The sequence below is a fragment of the Nothobranchius furzeri genome, chromosome 6 (assembly GCF_043380555.1).
Source record: "Nothobranchius furzeri strain GRZ-AD chromosome 6, NfurGRZ-RIMD1, whole genome shotgun sequence".
Taxonomy (NCBI): Eukaryota; Metazoa; Chordata; class Actinopteri; order Cyprinodontiformes; family Nothobranchiidae; genus Nothobranchius; species Nothobranchius furzeri.
The window spans coordinates 33470052-33495764 of record NC_091746.1 but is presented as its reverse complement, the minus strand read 5'-3'; the positions used below and the strand labels follow the sequence as shown (position 1 = coordinate 33495764).

Here is a 25713-nt window from a genome sequence, read left to right as displayed (position 1 = left end):
ATGAAGTTACTACTTTACACCAGAAGATAGTGGAGATGTGGAACCTTCAGGCTGAGCAAAGTTTGGGAGTTTTTAGAGCTTGAAAATCGCCTCCCGCCGAGAGGATCCCAGTCGGGAAGAGGAGGAGATGCGCGCAACATGAAGAGCGCAAATATGAGATAAAATGTATAATTGCTGGCAGGTCTGGTCTTTGTTGACTGATCACTTTGTCTGGTCATGACTGACTCTGATTATGAAGCAGAATATTGACTCTGATGAAGAAATTCACTCATCTAGCCGGGAAGATTGACGCTGCTGCAGCATCAGACAGCTGGTGCTGCACGACAGGTGTGTGGAGTTTACAAGCTCCAAATGTTGAGTTTAATGTTTGTTTAACCTTCTTTGGCACATGATGGATGTAGAATTGATGGTAAAAACACTGCTAATGTGATAGACGTAGCAACAATGTAAAAAAAAAAAGCCGTAAAAAAGAGGCAGATGCGTTATGTATGGAAGTCAAAGTGTGCCACATAATCATAATAAAAGTGAAATATAAAATTTTGAAAAAGCTTTATATATAAGTTAAAACTTTACAAATATAATGAAAATTTCAAAATAACCTAAAAATACAAAAGAACATCTGTTGGTCAGGCTGAAAAATTTGGGAACCACTGCTAAGTGATAAGTTAGGGTTGGGCATCGAGCATCGATTGGAACCGGTTCCAGCTGTTATTTTTTCCCGGAATCGTTCAAAGTTTTTTATTTCTATTCCTAGTTTCGATTCCTAGAATGCCGACCGGAAGAGGAATCTGCGGCAGATCTCCGTGAAAAATAAACGTGATCTGCAAATTGTGATCAACACTTTTCAGAACTGATCACACCAGCTGTCTGTGTGCAGCACCGAGTCCCCCCTCCCTCCACCCAGATATAAACAAACGCGTCTGCTGAACTTTTACTCCGTAACTTAAACTTTAACTCCTGCAGTATAGAAGAAACTTGTTAAAATACGTCAACACAGTGGATTTACTAGAAGCTTTAAAGAACAAACTCTGGACGGTGTGAGGTGAGTTTGTCTCACTGCAGAAATAAAAACACACATGGAGCGCTAGCAGTCAGACGCAGCCGCTCACCAACACCCGTGTGTGTGTGTGTGTGTGTGTGTGTGTGTGTGTGTGTGTGTGTGTGTGTGTGTGTGTGTGTGTGTGTGTGTGTGTGTGTGTGTGTGTGTGTGTGTGTGTGAGCATCAGAAGGCTGAACAATAACCTGTAGAATAATTAAAGTCATCATGCTAGAGAAGCTTCTCTGTGGTGGACCACACCAGCTTCTGCCATAATTAAAAAATATTATTATTATTATTATTATAAAAAATCACACACAAAGTTGTGAAAACTTTAATTTCCTCTCTGAACTATTTCTGTTGAGAGTTTTAATGTTTAAAATCTGTTAGATTGTTACTGACAGCAGCTACATTTAAGTTTCTGTTCTGACTGAAGCTGCTGCAGCATGGAGGTGTAGTTCTCAGTCATCCTGGACATGATCATCCTGAGAGTTTTAGCTGAAAACAGCTGGATGTTTCTGGATATGTTAGAGACATTTAGCCTCTCATCCCAGCGGCTTCTTCCAGACCTTGGTTGTGGTCAGAAACAGACACACTGGTTGTGCTGCAAGTCTTTTTCTTTTTTTTCTCCAAAACATGTTTTTGTCTAAATGAAGGTGATGTTGTTGCTCATAGAATTAAAATTCATGTTGAAGTTAAGATTATTTCATCAAGTAGGACCTGTGGTTAGCTAGCTTGTGTAAAACATGTCATGTCTTCAAAGAATCGGAATCGGGAATCAATAGGAACCGGAATTGAAACAAGGAATTGGAATTGGAATCTGAATCGTTCAAAATCAAATGATGGCCAAACCTATAAGTGAATATTGTTTTTTAAATATATTTTATGTGCAGTTTTTTAGGGCTTTTATGTTTTCTGTAAAGATTGGTATGCTGAAAATAATTTAATGTTTTGCATAAAGCATGAGGTTTTGGTTAGTAATTGATTGGGAGAATAACAAATGACTGACTTGGATAGTGTTGAACAGGCACAGCTTTGTTGCCAGCGTTCCATTGCACAATGGCTTCAAACACGTATATAAAAGTGTTAGTGTTTTCGTAAACCGTTGGATGAAATTACACAAACTGACTGAGCTCTAGTTAAGGTGCTTGCAATAGTTTGTGTATGTGTACGTGTGCATAGGCGTAGATCCCAGGGGGGACGAGGGGGATGCGTCCCCCCCTCACACAAAGCTGTCCCCGCCACAAAAGTTATTGTAAACACATAAATGCTATCAGTAAACCTGTATTTTCTTCTAAAGCCACAATGTAAAAGTTAGTCTGCAAATACAAAACAATGTGTTTTTAATTGTTGAGAAATTATAGTCCCCCCCAATTCCTCAAGTTGGTACGGTCGGTTCACACACACTGTTTCCAATGGGTGGGGCTGCCAGCTCTGCCTCACTCACAGCTTCACAGCAGCCCGCAGGCTCACAGGAGGTGGGAATCAAAAAGCCAGCGGTTTCCAGCAGTAAGTCATTTATCACACGCTTGTTCTACAAACTTAAATATGTGTGTCAAATGTGGTCATAAATGTCAAACGTAGACACCGATTATCTTTAGATTTTGATCACCGGTCGGAGATCCCTTTATGACAGACCACCACAGTAAAAAAAAGTTGTCACTTCATGTTCTCTAGTCATTCCAGCATTATTCTGCTATTATTATTCCATTCACTAAGGTGACCAAAAGTTCCTTTTTCCGGACACGTACGCTGTCACGGTCTTCCCCTGGAATCTGCGGAGCATTTATACATCGATGAAAATGTTCGCGTTTCATCCTATTTAGCAGATGAATATGGGTAAGACTCAAAACTAACTGGTCCGATGTATGGAATACCACAGCGTTTAACCGCTCTTATCCCGTCTTCCCCAGGCTCTGCAGTTGTTTACAATATGTCAAAGTGCAGGTGCACCGTGCAGCTTAGGGATGAACTGGTTGCAGCAAATGTGTGGTGGAGGCACGTTGCTCAAAGCTCTCAGTGTAAAACGTAGAGCCAAAGATCCCGTTGGCCACACAGACCCAAAAACACTATGAAAACTGAGAAAAGTGAGAGATTGATTAAACTGACAGATAAACTATAGAGTATGTATATGTTTAGTGTATTTGTAATGTAAATGTTTTTAATTTTTATTATTAAAATGAAACAAATATTTCAAGAATATTTTTTTAGATTTGGTGTATCTTTTCGTATAGGACTTAGATAAAGTTAATACATTTTACAGAGTTATTTTCTAATAGCCTACAAACATTTCTATGACTTATTAAAGAGATTTCAGTCATTTTGATACTTGACTTGTGAAAGCTGATTTTAAGTTTGTTATTTTTTCTAGCCATATTTAGAAGGAGCATTTGAAATATATTAAAATCAATATGGAACTATTTGGATTTTAGTAGCTTTCATGTTATGTGATTTAATAAAATTTTAATTTGACATTTTATGTTCTCTCTCTTTGTTGTGAAAAAGTTAGATATGTTTTAGTACTTAAAATTAATGCTTTGCATTCGTCCGCACGTGTAGCTGTTGGTCAGCTAATGGCCATGTCATTTCAGGACATGTTGCTTCAACGATTAACGATCTACTTTTAAATCTTTATTCTGAATTGCTTATTCTGTTTTAGACCACAGTCTTGTTATTGAAATGAAAACAAAAAGGATGCTTATGGAGATGTACAAAATTGCCAAGATATTATTATTGATCAATATCCTCCAGCTCCGTTCTAATGACAATATCCCATCTGTGTGTGTGTTGCTGTCCAACTGTCAGCAGACCAGGTCAGTTGAAATGTTAGAGAAACGAAAAACGGCAGACATCAGGTTGTTTTTTAATGCTCCAGAACGTCAAGTAAGTAGAAACTTTTATTTTGATAAAGACATCTATAAGAAAGAAATGAAAGTGTTTCTAAACGCATTTAGAAAATGCATTAACGGTTTTGGCCTGAATATTCATTCGAAAACCAAGCTTCCCTGTAACTAATTCTTTAATAAGTCTACCGGTAAGAGTTGTTTCTGGGTAAGATTAGTAAGGTAAAGAACTTATAACTAATTGGAAAATGGGCCCAGAGGAAACAATGCAATTACCATCACAACTCCTGGCTGGCTCGCCATTAAATGTAGCGGAATATAGTTGATATATTCCTACACTTTATTAAGGTAAAGAGATTAATCTTACCTGAGAATCAGAAGAGGTTGTTTTTACCACAGGGAATTTTATTCAAACACTTTGTATTGACTTAGAGACAAGAAAAGAGAAATATGGGACGTTTAAGAATATTTATTTTATAATTATTCAAAACAATCACCAGGACTAACTCACTAATGATGGATGCAAATGGATGTGAGCTGAAGTGTTGGTGTGTGTGTGTGTCAGTTCAGAATCTCCGTTCTGATGGAGGGCAAGTCTGAGTGTAAGATGGTGTTTTGACTAACTAACCACGAGGGACTTCAGGAGGAAGAGACATGAAACGCCATCTATGCCGAGTCTACGTACCGTTTCGGAGACTCCCATGTGTGATCCGGAATGCTAGGTCCTCAGACCCTCCTTTGGTGCTGGAACTGATAGCACAGCGTCTGCAGCACGACAAACCAGTCTACGGATCGACTCCCGGTAGCAACGGCAGGTGTCAGCATCATGTAGAGAGTTCAGCTTTTATTCTAAAGGAACCGTCGTCTTGTTGATAAAATGACAGAATTTTCCAGCTTGACAGTTCTCAGCTTAAAAGTAGAAAATACAGCTGGCCAGTCTGTACTTCACTTAGCGATGATGTAACATCAGATGGAGTTGAGAGCTGGTTGAGCTACGTTGAAGAGCTTCGTTGGAACTCGATGGAACTGAAATAAAATGGCGTGGTTCTTCGTCTTCGTCTTCGTCTTCCTCCGCTTATCCGGGTCCGGGTCGCGGGGGCAGCATCCCAATTAGGGAGCTCCAGGCCGTCCTCTCCCCGGCCTTGTCCACCAGCTCCTCCGGCAGGACCCCAAGGCGTTCCCGGACCAGATTGGAGATGTAACCTCTCCAACGTGTCCTGGGTCGACCCGGGGGCCTTCTGCCGACAGGACATGCCCGAAACACCTCCCCGGGGAGGCGTCCAGGAGGCATCCTGACCAGATGCCCAAACCACCTCAACTGGCTCCTTTCGATCCGGAGGAGCAGCGGTTCTACTCCGAGTCCCTCCCGAATGTCCGAGCTCCTCACCCTATCTCCAAGGCTGAGCCCGGCCACCCTACGGAGGAAACTCATTTTGGCCGCTTGTATCCGCGATCTCGTTCTTTCGGTCATTACCCAAAGCTCATGACCATAGGTGAGGATTGGGACGTAGATCGACCGGTAAATCGAGAGCCTGGCTTTCTGGCTCAGCTCCCTCTTCCCCACGACAGATCGGCTCAGCGTCCGCATCACTGCAGACGCCGAACCAATCCGCCTGTCGATCTCCCGATCCCTCCTACCCTCACTCGTGAACAAGACCCCGAGATACTTAAACTCCTCCACTTGAGGTAGGACCTCTCCCCCGACCCGGAGGTGGCAAGCTACCCTTTTCCGGTCGAGAACCATGGTCTCAGATTTGGAGGTGCTGATCCTCATCCCAGCCGCTTCACATTCGGCCGCGAACCTACCCAGCAAGAGCTGAAGGTCAGAGCTGGATGAAGCTAGGAGGACCACATCATCCGCAAACAGCAGAGACGAGATTCTCCTGCCACCAAACTCGACACACTCCACACCACGGCTGCGTCTAGAAATTCTGTCCATAAAAGTGATGAACAGAACCGGTGACAAAGGGCAGCCCTGGCGGAGTCCAACCCTCACTGGGAACAGGTCCGACTTACTACCGGCTATGCGGACCAAACTCACGCTCCTCTGGTAAAGGGACTGAATGGCCCTTAACAGAAAGCCACCCACCCCATACTCCTGGAGCGTCCCCCACAGGGTGCCCCTCGGGACACGGTCATAAGCCTTCTCCAAATCCACAAAGCACATGTGGATTGGTTGGGCAAACTCCCATGCCCCCTCCATCACCCTTGCAAGGGTATAGAGCTGGTCCCCAGTTCCACGGCCAGGACGAAAACCACATTGCTCCTCCTCTATCTGAGATTCAACTATCGATCGGACCCTCCTCTCCAGTACCTTGGCGTAGACCTTTCCAGGGAGGCTGAGGAGTGTGATCCCCCTATAGTTGGAACACACCCTCAGGTCACCCTTCTTAAAGATGGGGACCACCACCCCGGTCTGCCACTCCCTAGGAACTGCCCCTGATGACCACGCAATGTTGTAGAGACGTGTCAACCATGACAGCCCTACAACATCCATAGCCTTGAGATACCCAGGACGAACCTCATCCGCCCCCGGGGCTCCGCCGCTGTGTAGTTGTTTGACTACCTCAGCAACTTCTGCCCCCGAGATCGGACAGTCCATCCCCAGGCCTCCTAGCTCTGGTTCCTCCTCGGAATGCGCATTGGTGGGATTGAGGAGCTCCTCAAAGTATTCCTTCCACCGTCCGACTATAGCCTCAGTTGACGTCAGCAGCTCCCCATCCCCACTGTAAACAGTGTGAGCGAGTTGCTGCCTTCCTCTCCTGAGGCGCCGGACAGTTTGCCAGAACCTCTTTGGAGCCGATCGATAGTCTTTCTCCATGGCCTCACCAAACTCCTCCCACGCCCGAGATTTTGCCTCTGCTGCACCCCGCTTGGCTATCCGGTACCTGTCTGCTGCCTCTGGAGACCCACAGACCAGCCACGCCCTGTAGGCCTCCTTCTTCAGCCTGACGGCTCCCCGAACCTCTGGTGTCCACCAGCGGGTACGGGGGTTGCCACCACGACTGGCACCGGCCACCTTACGACCACAGCTAGCAACAGCCGCCTCAACAATCGCAGAGTGGAACAAGGCCCACTCGGACTCAATGTCCCCCACTGCTCTCGGGACGTGGTCAAAGCTCTGCCTGAGGTGGGAGTTGAAGACCGTCTTGACAGGTTCTTCTGCCAGGCGTTCCCAGCAGACCCTCACTATGCGTTTGGGTCTGCCAGGTCTACGCGGCATGTTCCCTTGCCATCTGATCCAACTCACCACCAGGTGGTGATCAGTTGACAGCTCCACCCCTCTCTTCACTCGGGTGTCCAAAACATACGGCCGCAGGTCAGATGATACGACTACAAAATCTATCATCGACCTGTGACCTAGGCTGCCCTGGTACCAAGTGTACCGGTGGGCATCCTTATGTTCGAACATGGTGTTCGTTATGGCCAAACTGCGGCTTGCACAGAAGTCCAATAACAAAACACCGCTCGAGTTCAGATTAGGTGGGCCGTTCCTCCCAATCACACCCCTCCAGGTCAAGCTGTCATTGCCCACGTGAGCATTGAAGTCCCCCAGCAGGACAATGGAGTCCCCTGATGGAGCACTATCTAGCACTCGTCCCAGGGACTCCAAAAAGGGTGGGTACTCCGAACTGATATTTGGCCCATAAGCACAAACAACAGTCAGGACCCGTTCCCCGACCCGAAGGCGCAAGGAAGCTACCCTCTTGTCCCCCGGGGTAAACCCCAACACACAGGCAGAGAGTCTCGGGGCTAACAAAAAGCCAACCCCAGCCCTCCGCCTCTCACCCGGAGCAACTCCAGCAAAGTAGAGTGTCCAACCCCTCTCCAGGTCTCGGGTTCCAGAGCCAATGCAATGTGTCGAGGTGAGTCCGACTATATCTAGCCGGTACCGCTCAACCTCTGCCACAAGCTCCGGCTCCTTCCCCGCCAGCGAGGTGACGTTCCATGTCCCAAAAACTAGTTTTCTTGTCCGGGGATTGGACCGCCAAGGCTCCCGCCTTGGTCTGCCACCCGATTCGCATTGCACCGGACCCTTCATGTTCCTCCTGCGGGTGGTGGGTCCACAGTTGGACGAGTTGGCGTGGTTCTGTTTTATTAAACTTAGATTTTTATGAATCTTAGCCAACCGGAGAGGACAGATTAACTAAACATCACAGAACTCTGCCTCGCAACAGAACGGAAGTTCTGATTGAATGAGTGAACAATGTCATGTGTTTGTCTTATGTGGGTCAGGGTGTCTAGCTTAGTTAGTCCTGTAATTCATTAAAACACATAAATCGTAACATTGTGATTTCACAGATCAGTCACCTGATTATTATTGACTAACAGTTGTTTTGATTAGCTTTATTAGAAATAAAGTTCTTTGATTAACTAATGAAAAGCGTTCTTCCTTCTTCTGTCTTCTTTGCTGTATGTAAACATCAGAAGCAAGCACACAACCTTGGCAATTTATGCACACTGTCACCGTATCAAAGGGCAGCTGTTAAGGGCAGAAAATAGCATATTCATAGAAACCGTTCACCGACACACCACACACGCAGTCTGCCATCTGCCCTAAACCAGGGATGGGGAACCCTGGTCCATCAAGGGCCACTATCCAGCATATTTCAATTTCAACCCTGCATCATCACACCAGATTTCAATCAGCAGGTGACTAACAGGCGTCTGCAGAGCTTGATGAGCTGTAGAACAGGTGAATCAACCACTGAATCAGAAGTGTTGAAGCAAAGACATGCAGGATACCGGCCCTCGAGGACCAGAGTTCCCCACTCTTGCCCTAAACAGTGAAAACCGGGACTCATCTGTGAACCAAACACCTCTCCAACGTGCCAAACGCCATTGAATGTGCCCATTCAGTTTGGTTACGATGGGGACCGCAGTCAGGTCCAGACCCCGATACGGATGACAAGCATGCTGATGAGCTTCCCTGAGATGGTTTTTGACAGTTTGTGTAGAAATTCTCTAATTATGCAAACCGATTGTTGTTGCAGCTGTCTGGGTGGCTGGTTTCAGGCGATCCTGGAGGTGAACATGCTGGATGTGAAGGTCCTGGGATGGTGTGGTCAAACGTTGTCTATGGTTGTGAGGCCATTTGGATGTACTGCCAAATTCTCTAAAATGCCTTTGGACACAGCTTATGGTGGAAATTTTTACATTCATTTCACAGGCAACAGCTCTGGTAGACATTCCTGCAGTCAGCATACCGATTGTATGCTCTCTCAAAGGTTGCAACGTCTTTATGTCACACCTTGTCCTGTTTCCCCTTTTGGTTTAGTCCTGTGCCTCTGTTAATTGCTCCCACCTGCCTCTCGTTTCCCAATCACCCAAGCTCCCAGCCCTCCTGTATTTAAACCCCTTCTGTTTTGTGTCTCGTGTTGGATCATTGTTTCTATGTCCTGCATGCTTCAGATTTAAGTTCTTGTTAAAAGTTCCTACCTGTCTGCCTGTCTTCCTCACCCCGTTTGGATCCTCACCTCATCTCCGCTTCGCTCACCGGCACGTTAGTGACAGAATGATCCAACCCTGTAAAGGATCCAGCGGGGAGATTCTCCCCTGGGAGTGCCTGCTCCAGTTCCTCTCCTTGGACCTCCAGCCAGCTTCTCCTCCTCCGGCTTCGCCTTCGCCTCGCCGCAGACGCCGTCACCGACCCTCAGCCTCGGCGTTCCTCTCCACCCTCCCGGAGCCAGAAGAGAGGTTGGACCGGGAGACGCTTCCGGATCGCTCCAGCTTCATGGGCACCAGACTGGCTCTGTGCTCCCCCGGAGCTGGCCCACGGCGTGGGGAAGGATGCCGGGCTCCACGGAAATCCTGTGTCCCAGGACAGAGCCGTGAGCTCGCCGCTGCCCCGGCTCGGCGCACCTGCATGGACCCGCCCCCAGTCAGACCAACAGTCCCGTCTCCGGTCCAAGCTCGCAGGTCTCCAGGTGGAGCTTGGCCGGATCCGTCAGCTCGTCAGCCTCAAGGAGTCCCACCTGGACACCCTGTCCTCCCCGAATCACCAGGAGAGGGTGTCAGTCCAGCCAGCAGATCCCTCATCTCAGAGCCAGAGGAGCAAGCCTGCAGTCCACCCAGCAGAGCTCGCCGGTCTCCGAGCTGAGCTGGCCCAACTCCATCAAAGCCTCAGTCTCCAGGAGCTCCAACTGGACACTCTATCCTCCCTCCTCTCCCAGTTTCCAGCACCACCAGTTCAGTCGCATCCTGTTCCAGCGATGGTCCCGGTGGATGCACCACATCCAGTTCCCATGGTGGTCCCGGAGGTCGCACCGCATCCGGTCCACCCTGTCCAAGCGGTTCCGTCTGCAGCAGCTCCTCCTCCACTCCAGAAGCTGGCGGTCCAGAAGCCGGTGGTCCAGAGGCCGGCGGACCAGAAGTCGACGCCCCCGGACCGGAAGTCGATGGTCCAGAAGTCGACGGTCCAGAAGTGGACGGACCACAAGTCTACGCCTCCACATCAGGAATCGACGCCCCTGGGCCAGAAGTCGATGGTGGTCGACGCCTCTTCCAGTCCTGTGGTCGACAACTCTTCCAGTCCTGTGGTAGATGCCTCTTCCAGTCCTGTGGTCGACGCCTCTTCCAGTCCTGTGGTCGACACCTCCTCCAGTCCTGTGGTCGACGTCTCCTCCAGTCCTGTGGTCGATGCCTCCTCGTATTCTGAAGTCAACGCCTCCTCGTGTTCTGAAGTCGACGCCTCCTCGTGTTCTGAAGTCGACGCCTCCTCATGTTCTGAAGTCGACGCCTCCTCGTGTTCTGAAGTCAACGCCTCCTCGTGTTCTGAAGTCGACACCTCCTCATGTTCTGAAGTCGACGCCTCATCCACTCCAGAGGTCGACGCCTCATCCACTCCAGAGGTCGACACTCTCTCCAGTCCAGAGGTCGACGCTCTCTCCAGTCCAGAGGTCGACACTCTCTCCAGTCCAGAGGTCGACACTCTCTCCAGTCCAGAGGTTGACGCTCCTTCGTGTCCAGAGGTTGACGCTCCTTCGTGTCCAGAGGTCGACGCTCCCTCGTATTCAGAGGTCGACGTCCCCTCCAGTCCAACGTCTCCACCGTCTCCGGTCCAGTGGTCGACGCCGTCTCCAGTCCAGTGGTCGGCGCCGCCTCCAGCCCAGAGGCCGCCAACGATGCCTCCAGCCCAGAGGCCGACGACGCCGCCTCCAGCCCAGAGGCCGACGCCGCCGCTTCCAGCCCAGAGGCCGACGCCGCCACTTCCAGCCCAGAGGCCGACGACGCCGCCTCCAGTCCAGAGGCCGACGCCGCCGCCTCCAGTCCAGAAGTCAAGGACGTCTCCTCCGGCCTCTCTGCCTCTGGTCATCGCCAGTCCTGCCCTCATCAGGCGCGGGCCCCCAAGAGTCCATCCTTGTCTCCTCCTATGTCCCAGAGGCAGGCCTCCTAGAGCTCATCGTCGCCTCCTCCTCTGCCCCAGACGCAGGCCCCCAAGAGCCCGTCGTCGCCGCCTCCTCTGCCACAGACGCAGGCCCCCAAGAGCTCGTCGTCGCCTCCTCTGCCCCAGGCGCGAGCCCCCCGGACTCTATTGATCCCTGCCTCCTCTTCATCGGGCACTCGGTCCCTCTCGGCCCTCCTTCCGGGCCCCCCTCCTCCCGCCCTGCTCTGTGTTCCTGTGGGCATCTGGAATCCGCCCTTGGAGGGGTGTGTGTGTGTGTGTGTGGGGGGGGGGGGTACTGTCACACCTTGTCCTGTCGCCCCTTTTGGTTTAGTCCTGGGTCTCTGTTAATTGCTCCCACCTGTCTCTCGTTTCCCAATCACCCAAGCTCCCAGCCCTCCTGTATTTAATCCCCTTCTGTTTTGTGTCTCGTGTTGGATCATTGTTTCTATGTCCTGCATGCTTCAGATTAAAGTTCTTGTTAAACGTTCCTGTCTGCCTGTCTTCCTCACCCCGTTTGTATCCTCACCTCATCTCCGCTTCGCTCACCGGCACGTTAGTGACACTTTATACCTCTACATTATGCGTCGGTGCAAGGGCTCTCCGACAGGCTCACAGAGGGTGAGGGGAGACATGCACAAAATTTTAAACATCTGTCGAAAGTGATGGGGACCGCAAGCTTGTGATTGGTCAGGACACCACTTCCTGTATATTCGTCAACAGCACCGATGTAGCTTCGAAAAAAATATGGAGCAAACGTAGACGGAAATGACGGGAAATGTGGGTTTGGAGGTGGCGACCACATGAAGAGGTGGAGGAGAATGAATGACTAATTTGGCTGTGTTATAAAGTCTCTGAAATAAATAAACACATTAGTAAATACACTATCGGGGACTGGATACATGAGTGTTATGGTGGCAAGATACCAATATAGATAAAATTACACTAAGGCAGATTTGGTGTGGTGATCCAAACAGTTCTGTTATAGGACAAAGCTCAGACCTCCTGCTCTCCTCAGTCTCCCAGACACTGACATTCCTTTGCATTTACTGGCATTTTCTTGGACAGTGGCCTTTTCCCCTCATATTTTCTCCACTTCTCCATTGTTTTTTCTCTCCATCTAGATTGTGAAATTAACGGCACACACCAGTGCACCAGGCAAAGGGAGCGGGTGTCTCAAGATGTAATACCATCCCTGTGTCACTTAAGGAATTCAGATGAGCCACAGAGCTGCGTGTTTTAACGGGACGGTGATTCAAACTCTCGCTCACTTTGTTATTTGACAAATGCAGGAAGGACCATAGTGCCTGGCGGCTGCAGCATTACAGATTCACACTTATTGCCATCAGTATACGTGTAAATCGGTGGTCTTCAGTTCTGCAGCTGTACTTGAGAAAGGATTATTATTGGTCAGTTGATGTAACGTGTTCTCATACATCCTTGTGCACATTGCGCAGATCATTCTGTTTTCTTGCTCCCGAAAGAACGGTCCAGAGCGCAAAATGTTACTTTTTTTGCTAATCTGCAGGGAATATCTAGAAAAAAGTTCTACAGAAAGAAGCAAAGGGTTCTCAGAAATTCTGCTAGGTTTGTTGCTAGGAGTTTTGGGGAAAATAAGTAATTGAGGGGGATCGAAAAGTCGCTAGAAATAGCAACGAAACTGCTGAGTTGACAGCACAGCCCACAATGGTCACAGAAGTAATAATAAATAAAAATTCTATGAATTTTAACAAATGAAAGTCAGACATTGCTTTTCAACCATGCTTCAATAGAATTATTTACAAAATATAAACTCATGGAACAGGCCTGGACAAAAATGATGGTACCCCTAACTTAATATTGTGTTTCGCAACCTTTCGAGGCAATCTGTCAGTGAGACTTCTGCACCCCTCAGCAGGTATTTTGGCCCACTCCTCATGAACAAATGGCTCCAGTTGTCCCAGGTCTGAAGGGAGCCTTTTCCAGATGGCATGTTTCAGCTCCTTCCAAAAATGCACAATAGGATTGAGGTCGGGACTCATAGAAGGCCACTTTAGAATAGTCCAAAGTTTTCCTCTGAGCCATTCCTGGGTGTTTTTAGCTGTGTGTTGTGGGTCATTGTCCCGTTGCAAGACCCATGACCTGTGAGACCAAACTTTCTGACACTGACCAGCACATTAGTGATGTGACGTTGGCAAACAATGCAGCTCTCAGAGCCGGCTTGTTGATGTGACCGATGCGATGATTCCATTGAAGCTAGGGCTGGGCGATATGGCAAAAATAGAATATCACGATTTTTCCAATATTTAATCACGATTTCGATTTTATCACGATTTTTTATCCATGAATAGTGTAACCGGATTACAGGATACAATAAGATAATTAAAAGAAAAAATAAACAAATGGGCCAATAATTAGGTTCGGGGAGAATTGGAGGTTGTTTAAGAATGACTGGAGTCACGGGTATAGCATGAAACGGTTTATATACTAAATTTTAATAATAATGGGAAATATAACACATAAAGATAACACACAAAAACAGATGAAAACAATCGACAATAGTAAAATGGTCGGTATGAGATTTGATCATATGAGTCACAAGTCAGCCGGCGTCAAGTCAAATCCCCACGCTTGGGGTGAAAGTCAGAGTCCGGTGGTGCGATTTTTTCCTACCGCACCGTTGAGATTGTTCACAGAAGAGAGCAGTCTGCTCTTCAGTTACTTGAGATGTCCTGGTTCGTTCAGTGGTTAAGGCTCGCCATCTCCCTCGTCAGGAAGAAATCCAGTTCTCGTTCCAAGTGAGTGATCATAGGAGTCGGGATCAAACCCAAGGAAAAAAAAAAACCCAGCCAACGCGCTCCAACGGTTCCCTCCTACAGAGGATTGGTTCACTCTGTCGTCTCCACACAAATCGCGTTGGTTCCAAGTTCCTAGCTCTTATTAGAAGGAGTCAAGTCCGCCTCTCCCTCTATCTATGCGGCACCCAAATCAGGGTTCTTCACGGCCTCGACCGTTGTTTTTTTTTTTTCTCTCTCTCTCTCTCTCTAACCGCTCAGTCTTTGCTTTCTGTATCTGCGTGCTGCACAGCCGTTTGTCTCTCCTCTCGCTCAGCTGCGTCGCACGGTTTTATTTCGCGGAGGCGGGACTTATTTCTCTCAGCCAATGAAATTTCAGATTCCCACCTGGACCAATAGTATACAGCTTTCCTCTTCTGTTTCTGTTAGGGATGTTCAAGATTCTTGTTTTAACCGATGTTTAATATTAAACTCGTTATTTTAGTTATTCACCCTTCCAATAATTCATTATGAAATTATCTATTAGTTAATTAGATATCTATTAATTAGTATTGTTAATTTCCTTAATTTATATTTTATATTTTATCTAAATTGAGGATGGATCATATTAGTAAGCCAATTAGTTAATACCTCATTAAGGTTCTAGCTTCTGGGTTACATCCTCCCCCATTAAATATCATGCACGTCCCTGTGCATTGTTTCTACGGGGTACACAACTTCTTGAGTAAGAGAGTCAATAAAAGCTTTATTAAGTCCTTGGAAAAGGGACCTAACTACGGTCACTAGTGGATTGCCCAATTGAGAGTAAGTTAGTCTTTGAGGAGGCTGACTACTTCGTTCAGATCTCCTGACATACATCTCTGGTTGCACAGTGTCATGCTCATCCGTTTCGGTTTGATTCTCAACTGAGACAGGACGAAGTGAGCTCTCTGTTTCCGACAGAGCTGATGAGCTATTCTCTAAGACTTTGGTCTTTTCAGATGTATGTGTCTGATCGTGTATGATGGGTTCAAAACTTACATCACGTTGCTGCGACTTTAGGACACCATCCAATTGAGGTAGGTTTGTGTTAGTTTCATCCCCCGTTTCTACGTCAGGTAAGTATACTTCGTTTTTTTTTTCGTTTTTTCAGGTAAGTATGTTGCTGCTTCTTTCACTCTTTCAGGTAAGAATGTTTCGGTGTTGATGCCTTTGTCAAGTAAGGACAATTCAGCATTTTCATTACCAGCTAAGGTTGGTTCCTTGCGATCCCCTGTGTGTAAGGATAGTGTGTTTTGTTGTTGAATATTATTTACCGGTCCTGAATCTGCTATGAGTTCCCTATTTGGCAAGGTGACCGCTATTTGATAGGATGGTCGGTTTAGCACTTGTGGAAGATCAGAGTAATAAAACTCATCTACCTCTTCGTCAAGTGGCTCATCTGGGTCAGGTTCTAAGGCTGAACTCTGTCTTGTATGAGGTCTGCTAGGTTTCGTAACGCGTTCTGTTGCATTTTCTAATGAAGAGAGAAAACCACAAGGCAGTAAAAGATCTCTGTGGAGTGTTCTGTTGGGTCCTTCTCCGTTCTCTGGTTTTACAGTGTATACTGGCAAGTTTTCCATCTGTTTGAGAACTATATACACTGTTTGCTCCCATTTGTCTGCTAATTTATGCTTTTCTCTTAAGCGAAGATTTCGGACTAAAACACGATCTCCCACACCTAGTGTGGACTCACGAATGTTTCTGTCGAACCGTTCTTTGTTCTTCCTTGCTGTTTTTTGAGAGTTTTTTATGACAATGTCATAACTCTGTTCCAGATGACTCTTCAGTTCTTTAACATACTGAGAATGAGTTATAGAGGGCTTGTTCAAATGCGGTAACCCAAAGGCAATATCTATAGGCAACCGAGGCTGCCTACCGAACATTAGCTCGTAGGGAGAGTATCCCGTCACGTCATTTTTTGTACAATTGTACGAGTGAGTAAGTGGTTTTACAAAATCGCGCCAGTGATGTTTCTCAGTGGCTTGTAAAGTTCCCAACATGCTGAGTAATGTACGATTGTACCGTTCAACGGGGTTGCCACGAGGGTGATAAGGGCTCGTTCTGACTTTACGGATACCAAGTAAAGAACAAAGTTCCTTGATTGTACGTGATTCGAAATCCCGTCCCTGATCACTATGAAGACGCTCAGGAAACCCGTAGTGGACTAAAAAATGTTCCCACAGGTTCTTCGCGACGGTGGTGGCTTTCTGATCTTTGGTTGGGATGGACACTGCATACTTTGTAAAATGGTCTGTAATCACTAAGACATCTTTAGTGTTCTTACTGTCTGGTTCTATGGAGAGAAAATCCATGCAAACTAACTCCATAGGTCTGGTGGTGGTAATACTCACCATTGGAGCAGCTTTGTCAGGGAGGGCCTTCCGACGGATACATCTTTCGCAAGTTTTAACTTTGATTTCGATATCACTAGCCATTCTTGGCCAGTAAAAACGGGACCGAATGAGATCTGTCGTACGTTCAACCCCAAGATGCCCCATATCATCATGTAGGCTTTGCATGACTGTTGAACGTAATGAATCAGGCAAGACTAACTGCAATGATGTCTCTGGTCCTAATTGGCGTCTCCGGTACAGTAAATCATTTTGAAACTCAAACCGTTTCCACTCTCTCAAAAGGTTAAGAACCACCGGGGGTTCTGCAATAGTATCAGTTGGCGGTTTATTGTCAGTCATAAGTAGCTGAATGACTCGGCCAATGGTTGGATCTTTCCTCTGCAAGGAGACAAGGTCAGCATGGTTATACTTGGGCACAGCAAAGAAACTGTCACTATTGTCTTCCAACTGGAATAGGTCTGGAATGGCCGCTGCAGACATGGCAAGTGACTGAACTAAACCACAAGGAGAATCAGTCTCATCCAAGACCATGTGCTTTTGGCATGTTGCCTTCACTGCTTCGGCTTGAAGTTGAAGCTCGACTTCTTTGACAGAGGATAAAAGATGAGATCGGAACTCATCTAGTCGTTGGCATTCCTCAGTGAATTTTGAGTTGTCTTCAGGTTTATCATGCAGCCTCCTAGACAGGCCATCCGCGTCAACGTTCTGTGTACCTGCACGGTATCTGATGTCAAAATTATAGGTGGACAACGCAGCTAGCCAACGATAGCTCGTTGCATCGAGTTTTGCCGTTGTTAAGAGGTAAGTTAACGGATTATTATCAGTAATGACAGTGAATGTGTTCCCATACAAATAGTCATGAAACTTATCTGTTATGGCCCAATTTAAGGCTAGAAACTCCAACTTGTGCGCAGGGTACCTAGTTTCACTAGAGCTTAAACCGCGACTTGCATAAGCGATTACCTGTGTGACACCGTTTTGCACTTGGTATAGCGCTGCACCGAGTCCGGTCGTACTAGCATCTGTGTGTACTAGATATGGGAGTTTTGCGTCAGCGTAGCCAAGAACTGGCGAAGTGGTAAGTTTTTCAATAATAGTTTGAAAGGACTTCTCACAGTCTTGGCTCCAACGATTCCCAAAGGGTTCTTTGGGGTTCAAATACTTTGATCTACATGGTGGTGTTTTAAAGTTTTTCCGTTTGGGTGGATAACCAGCCGTGAGAGATGTTAGTGGCTTGACAATATTTGAGTAATCTTTAACGAAGCGTCGGTAATAACCGGTAAATCCTAAGAAAGATTGGAGTTCCTTCAAAGTCTGAGGCTTCGGCCATGTTTTGAGTGCTTCCACCTTATCTGGATCAGTTTTTATGCCATCTCGAGATACTATATGTCCAAGATAACGCACAGATGTCTGGAAAAAACGACACTTATCTGGTGATAGCTTGAGTCCGTATTCTCTAAGCCGTTCAAGAACGTGAGAAAGTCTGGTTTCGTGTTCTTCCAAGGAGTTGGAAAAGACGATCAAGTCGTCTAGGAAAACTAACACTTCCTTCAGATTAATGTCCTTCATACACTTTTCCATAACCCGTTGGAAAGTGCTTGGAGCATTTGTTATTCCTTGTGGCATACGGTTAAATTCATAAAACCCAAACGGGCAAACAAAAGCAGTTTTAGGTTTATCCTTTTCACACATCTCTATTTGATAGTAACCTGACTTGAGGTCCATCACAGAAAACCACTGTGATCCAGCGAGAGCAGAAAAGGGCTCCTCCAAGTTAGGCAGGGCATATGCGTCGCGAATGGTTTGCAGATTAAGCTTTCTATAGTCTATACATAGACGTACCTCACCATTCTTTTTCCGAACTACCACTATTGGTGAGGCAAATGGAGACTCCGACTCTCTTATTATACCGGTTTCCAAGAGGGCTTCCAAATGTTTTCTCACGGCTTCATAATCATGTGGATGGATCGGCCGAGATTTCTGTTTGAATGGGGTCTCGTCTTTTAAGTTGATGTGATGTCTTATCTGTTGTGTATGACCAAAATCAAGATCGTGGTGCGAAAACACATCGGAGTAAGTGTTAAGTTTGTTGGTGATCCTCCCTTTCCATTCTTCGGACAAGGGCGAAGTACCGAAGTCAAAACTGAGAGGAGGGTTTGAAGGTGAAGTCTGTTGCTGCGAACTACACGCCGCAAGTACTTTCTGATCACTTTTGTCAGGTTCTGGATATGGCATAACACGATCGGCTTTAACTAACTCAGCGATCACACAGTTAGTGGGTAATGTGATGTCATGGTTAGTTTCGTTTCTTAGTACAACAGGTACTTTGTATGGACCATGTGAAGGTAAGGAAATGAGGCAACAGTCTACAATTATACCCCCTGGTAGAGAACCATTGGTGGGTTGTTCAATGAGTGCATAAGGCTCATGCTTGTTTTGGCTGGGTTGCATAAACCCTTCTAGTAACAGTTTTTTATTTGCAGGGAGAACTTCTTGGGTTCTCCCTCGAAGCTTCACCACACCAACTCGTCCATCTTTGCTTTGTTTTTTTCTGACTGCTAAGGCTTTTAGCACGTGTTGGTACCCATAAGAGAGTGCCTTGGAATCAGGTAAGTTATTGGCAGACAATTGCTCATACAAAGGATCGAGTGTGTTTGTGCCAATGAGTAGTGGTGTATCAGAGTTTGAGCTTATATCCGGAACCACTAACGCAAGGGTAGGTAACTCAAGTCCAGACTGATCGAGCTCTTTTGGAAATGTGACACTTATCTCTATGTATCCTAAATAAGGAACTGCTTGACCGTTTGCGCCCTCGACTTCTAACAGATTACTGATGGGTTTAATTGAGAGGTCAGGTAAGTGTTCTTGGTAAAAAGAATTGGCAATGGTGGTTACCTGGGACCCTGAATCCAGTAAACAATTACATTCAACACTGTTAACTGAGACTGTAGCTGTGCATCGCCCACCCACTAATCTTTTGGGAAGTTTTGGCACTGAATGAGCATGAACTGGCTTGCAAAAAAGTCTCTCTGTCCTTTCCTTAGAGGGACTTGGTTCTACTTTAGCACCTATCTGTCCCACGATAGGAGCTTCTACCGGTTTAAAGGAGGAGACTGAGCAATTGGCTTTGACATCTCCCACTCGCGCTGCTTCTGTCTAAGAGCAAGTCTTTTAGTTGCAACTAGTGCTGGATTTGGCTCGTTGCTACAGCTAGAAGCTATGTGCCCATCTTCTCCGCACTTAAAACAGTATCCAGGCTTTGGTCTGGGCACCACTGCTGTTATCTGCTGAATCTGTTTGGGCTCATCTGGAATTTTAGTCCCCACACGGGGTTTTGACTCTTTTTGAGTTTTCTTTGCCTTTTTATCTGTGTTGTTAACCTTAAGCTGTGCAATTTGGCTCCTGAGCTCAGCGATTTGTTTGCGTAAGTCATCACAGTTATCATCTATTTCCAGTTCACAAGTGTTTTTACTCTGAGAGCATGTTGTTAAGCTAGTTAAGCTCAAATACGGCTCTGATGTGCGGCTGGACCAGAGATCACTTGTGGTAGCAAAAAACTGCGCATTCTGAATATTTTCTGCAACAAGTCTCTAAATAAAGTAAAATTTTCCAGTGCAGATTGGAGACAACCCATAGAAGCACTGATTTGATCTCATTTCAGAGAAAAATAGAACAGGTTAGATGCACCTAATAAATAAAATTACTAACAAACTCAGGAATCTTTCTTTGCTTCACTGTTCTGGTGCTGAAAATATCACTAATGCGGATCAAAGGAGATACACAGATGAATGAACCTCCTATTTATTATTTGGAGACTACATTTACTGCAGCTGGCAGAGGCAGAGATTGTTTCTATTGATACACGGAATTTACAGAATCATTTTAAATTGTAATAGGGGAAGACTGCAGGAGGGAGTGGTAAAATACAGGGGGTCCCCAGCAAAAACAGGAAACATTACGAGTCTGATGAAACCCGCTGGTTTTCCATCAGGCAGTCACGGCCCAGTGACCGAGCTCAGAAGAAGTGTTATTTTCCCGCTTCAGAAGAAGCGTCCAACGTGTTTTTACGCTTTCTCCGAGACATGTCACGTCGCTAAGTTGTTAGCGCCGCGCGCTAAGGAAACCCTGCGTTCCTCTTCGGAACGAAAACCTCATTGTCGCTCTCAGCCGCGGCCGAAGCCATGTTTGTTCACACACAGGTGAAAACAAGCGGGGCACTAATATATTACTATGACTCACTCTGATTGGTTAAGGGTCAAACAAAGGCGTGTCATTCGCCTGAGGTAAGTTCCATTTTCATTCAGAGGCAGAAATTCAACAGCAGAGCTGTGAATCGTGATGAAAAGGTCTCTCAAAAATGACAGACCGTCAGATGTGTAGATCGTAAAACGGCCTAAAATCGTCATATCGCCCAGCCCTAATTGAAGCATGGTTGAAAAGCAATTTCTGGCATTCAATGGTTAAATTTCATAGATTTGTTTTACTTATTATTACTTCTGTCAGACTCAATTTATTTCTGTGACCATTGTGGGTTTTTCTTTAATTGACCAAAGGGTACCAGCAAATTTGTCCACGTCTGTACTACATGACATTTACCCATCGACATATAAATATTGGACAATGGGTTTCCATGGGCTCCAATAACACGTTTTTGAGGCCAAATGGGAGGTGGCCACCACCGCCATTTTGACCATGTCACAGGTTCCGCCAAGCCCAGACAATTCCACAAAAGGGAAGGGAGGTGGAGCTGAGGGTGGGGCTGTAAGGCTGGTATCAACTGACGACACCCGGTCAACTAGCTACAAGCTAACCTGAAGCTAACCCAAAGCTAACGCGGAGGTGGGAGCTAAGCTAACGGAGGTAGCAACCTAGCTACACCCGGAGTTAACTGTGCACAACACCAGAGCTTCTGAGTCAGAGATACGCTGGGCTGACCGTTGGGTAAAAGCAGGTGGAACACAGAGGTCTCCGAGAGCTCCACAAGCCGGCAGCCGCTGCGATCTGAGATGCGCAGAGCTGCCGCTGGGGAGAACCGGGTGGAAGGGTTTCCATCCCAGAGCTCCACAAGCCGACAGCCCGTGCAGCAGACAGAAGCCGCGATCAGACAGAGATGTGCCGAGCTGCAGGGAGACCCAGCCGGCAGCCCGGCGCATCAAACAGAAGCTGCGATCAGACAGAAATGAGCCGAGCTGCAAGGAGACCCAGCCGGCAGCCCGGTGCATCAAACAGAAACTGCGATCAGACAGAGATGCACCGAGCTGCGGGGAGGGGAGAACCAGCCGGCAGCCCGCGCAGCAGACAGAAGCCGCGATCAGACAGAGATGCGCCGAGCTGCGTGGAGGAGAGAACGGGTGGAAAACAGAGGTCTCCCGAGAGCTCCACAAGCCGATAGTCGGAACCCAGCTCCACCAACCCATTTTCTAAAGTGCAGCATTATGTTAAATGCACTGAGTTTTACCCTATTACATTTAAATTTCATTGTTAAACAGTACATGTTAAAATCTAAGCTCAGCTCGGCAGTGACCTAAAATACATAAATATAATTTTACTTACCGAAAAAAATGAAGTGGAGACTCCTTGGACGCTCTATTGGTGCAATTAATGCCACAGCAAGTCATTTTGTCCAACAATTCCACAAATAATATCCAAAAAAGAATACACAAACACAGAGACTCAAATGCCGGAGCAGTTTCCAGGCCAGACCGAGGCTCCACTGAGGCCTTTCCACGGAGCTAGCTCTGTGGTCACGTGGGTCTGAGGCGGTGGTCACGTGGATCTAATGATCAATACAGAATTTTAGGCTTTTGATACACTTAAACAGAAGAGTGAGAAAAAAATTCACCCCCCTCAGAGTTGTCATGAGTGTAAACTAGATAATTTAAACCAAAAACATGTTTTGGTACCAGGCTGTAAACATGTTTATTTCTGCTGTGAAATTGGTATTTTTAACATGGGAGTCAATGAGGATTTGCTCGCTTCTGACACCAGCCCCCAGCGGATGAGGGTGAAACTGCAATTTTTGGTACTTCCGGGATTGCTTCAATTTTTGAGCCGCATTGTGGGGGCTTGCATTTACCATGTCCTACATTTTGGTTTTGGATGGTTTCTCTGGATTTGTGTGGTACTTACTGGTGGTGTTGTAGTGGATTCCATTGAACTGCTCAGGACAGGGTCTGGAAATCAGATTTCCTGCTGTACTACGAGGCCAACACGTCCCAATTCCATCCACAGAGAGATCACAAAACAGACCTGCAAACCGATCAATGGTCAATATCAGCTGCTGAAACCTTCAAACACATTTAGAGCCTCTTCTACCTCTACCTAAATCAGGGGAAGTTTCCACAGCTGTGGTTTGGTACCTAAACCTTCATCCATTTGAGCCTTATGATCTTTACAGACCAATTCAACATGTCCAAGGTCACATTTTGGTTTTGTCAATTGAATAATTAGGATGTTGTTCCTCCTTCTAGTGGCTGGAGATGTATTCTCAATCATCTATCCTCAAGAACACCTTAAGAACTCTTTGCTTTAGCCAAAGTGGCTGATAAGTAACATGATAAATGTTGCTGGCACCTTAGCAGAATCATTGTTATTGGGACTAATACACACATTGCACAGTGTGTTTCTCTCTGTCCACACACATCAGAGGCAACAGAACAGAACAGCATTAAATTACTTCCTCATCTTCCAAACAAAATTTTCACATTTTGGGGGATGATGGTGGCAGAGAAATTAAGTGCTTGTCTCATAACTGAAGGGTTGCAGGATCGAGTCCCGCTTAGTCTGTCACAGTTGTAGTGTCCTTGGGCTACACACTTAAGTAAAGTTGTATAGTTGTAGATCATCACCAGTGTGTGAATGTGTGTGTGCATGGGCAAATGACTGGATGTGTTGTGAAGTGCCTTGGAGGTTGTGGAACTATGGAGGAGGCTAAATACTAGGCCATTTACCATTTTGGAGAAAACAAGTGGCCCAGAAGGTACTATGGTCAGTCTGAACAAAGAGCAAAATTATGCTTAGAAGTTGCTGCTTTGCTTTATTACTAGCAAATGTTTAAAGGCACGATGAGGTAAAAATTAAATCCTGTGATCAAATTTGATTACTACAGTCACTTTCTCAATCCTGTTCCATGAGTTTCATGGCTGTTGCCAGTTAACAGATCAGCACTAGAATATTCTACATGACAAGCAAAAACCAGTCATACACAGTAAGCTGGTAAGTAGTTAAATACATAGTCAAATCTGATATTAGCACTCTTGAGTGTTTTACAGTAGGGAGCACTTACTACACTTATTATGGTAATATTTCTCTGGTATTGGAGGTAGTGTGATTTTTTTTACCATCTTCCTGTTAGCTTGCTGTTATAGTTCTGAACAACTCATTAGTAAAACGCAATGATTGACTTGCTATTCACACATTTCACTGTAATATTGAGTTACTGGTAATAGAAAAAGTAGCTTGAGATATTTTTAGAGCAGACAATTTGCTTCTAATTCACCGTTAGCATTGTTAGCTCTACGTGTAGGAGTCATTTTAGTTTTAGTTTTTCTTTTAATTGCCGCTAGGGTATTATATAAGGGCAGTTGTAATTCAGGTTGAGTGTTGCTGATGTGGGGGAAGTCAAACTGTTTTCTACTGTGTTTCACTGGAGTCACATGTTGTCTTTAAACTTAGTGGAAATATACAAAATCAAGAAAGAAACAATAAAGGTATGTTGGAAACCAAGGTTGACACATCAAAACATCATTGAGCGCATGTAAGAAACAAAGCTGATCATGAGCAACCAGTAGCATCAAATGGGTTAGACGCTACAATTAGGTAGAAAACTGTTTGACTCATCAGCAACACCTGACCTGAATTACAATTGCCCTTATATAACACCCTAGCGGCAATGAAAAGAAAAAGTAAAACTAAAACAAACATGACTCTTACTCAAGGCTCCCCGTTGGGGAATCAAACCCCGGTCGACCGTGTGACAGGCGGGGATACCCTCCACTATACTAACAATTAGATGTTAATCTCTATCCTGCTTCAGCAGATAGAGTAAAACAAAAAGATGCCGTGGCTTCTTAGGGGTATGAGAAATAACTTCTGGGCTGCTCCTGTTTACTGTTTTTTTCTTACTTAGGAGCTTTTTCCTCTCATAGTGTAAAATTAAAAATGTTGGCATAGCAGTTTTATCTCACCGGAAACATGACACCTCACAAATTCACTGATTAAAAACAGTAACTACACGTCTCTCTCATTTTCTGAAAGGAAAAAATACCTGATAAACCCCTAGCCGCTTAGAATTAAATCTGTTCAGATGCAACTTTCCTTCCAACATGACTGAGCAATTAGAGCCGTAGTATTTCTATCCTGGTACTCTTGTTTTGTCCATGGTTCTTGGGCGCGATCCTGAAGATGAAACATACCTTTTGAAAATAATGTTACTCAAATGCTACCTCTACACAACACAGGGTTAACATTTATATTAGCTCCTGTTATTTTATAGTTTGCCATATATTAATCTTTCTTCCAGCGTTTCCTCCGTGGGGGCCCGCTGCCTCGGGGGTGGTGGTCAACGGTTGTTGCCTGGGTACTCTCTGGGTAGTGCTTGGGTGGAGGTGGGGCCCATGCCCTCCCTCCCCTTTGCACCCAGCCTTGGCTGCTTCGGTTACCTTGCTGCAACCAGGGCAGATGGCTTGATGGCAGATGGCTGTTTCCTTGCGCCACCATATTTGGATTATCTGAACTCAGCCCAAAATCATTTTTACTAATGTTCTTAAATGGATGTGTATGTGAGTTGGGGGGTATGTTATAACCGTGCCAATGCTTTTAATTGGCGTGGGAGGTATAGCAATGGGGGTTATGCAGGGTCATTTTAATCTGTAAAGCACTTTGAGTTGCACTCTTTGTGGGAAAAGTGCTTTATGAATAAATCCAAAGGATTCTAATGAAGGCAACGGGACTTCTTTGGTTTCTTGAAATCATTTTGCTTCTCATCCGAGGAGCTTTGTTAATTCCATCTGGAATATGGGAGAGTCAAGCTTATAAGCTGTAGCTGTCTGTTGTTATTTAACAAGCAGAAACTACTCTGGGTACCCCTCCTCTCCATCCCCTGATGAGTCATTAGCCTCTATTGAGAAGGAGTCGTTGTGTTGATTAGATGCAGGAAGGTGTGACCTAGACTGAAACCACTTAGGAATGAGATTCAAGGCTGCATTATAGGTACTGAAAAGGTGAAATCTAAGCCCCCCCCCCCCCCCCCCCCCATTTAAAGTGGGGGTTTCCATGTTTGACATAGCTTATTTTACACCGC

The 25713-nt window shown here is 46.0% G+C and overlaps 1 protein-coding gene across 1 annotated transcript in view; it reads right to left on the bottom strand.

Moving 5' to 3' along the window:
• crhr1 (corticotropin releasing hormone receptor 1) overlaps positions 1-25713 on the bottom strand; it is a 54345-nt gene that overhangs the window by 24253 nt on the left and 4379 nt on the right. The window contains exon 4 of the mRNA XM_054747196.2: positions 22542-22661. Within this exon, the coding sequence (XP_054603171.1) occupies positions 22542-22661 (120 nt within the window). The remainder of the gene's footprint in view (positions 1-22541; positions 22662-25713) is intronic.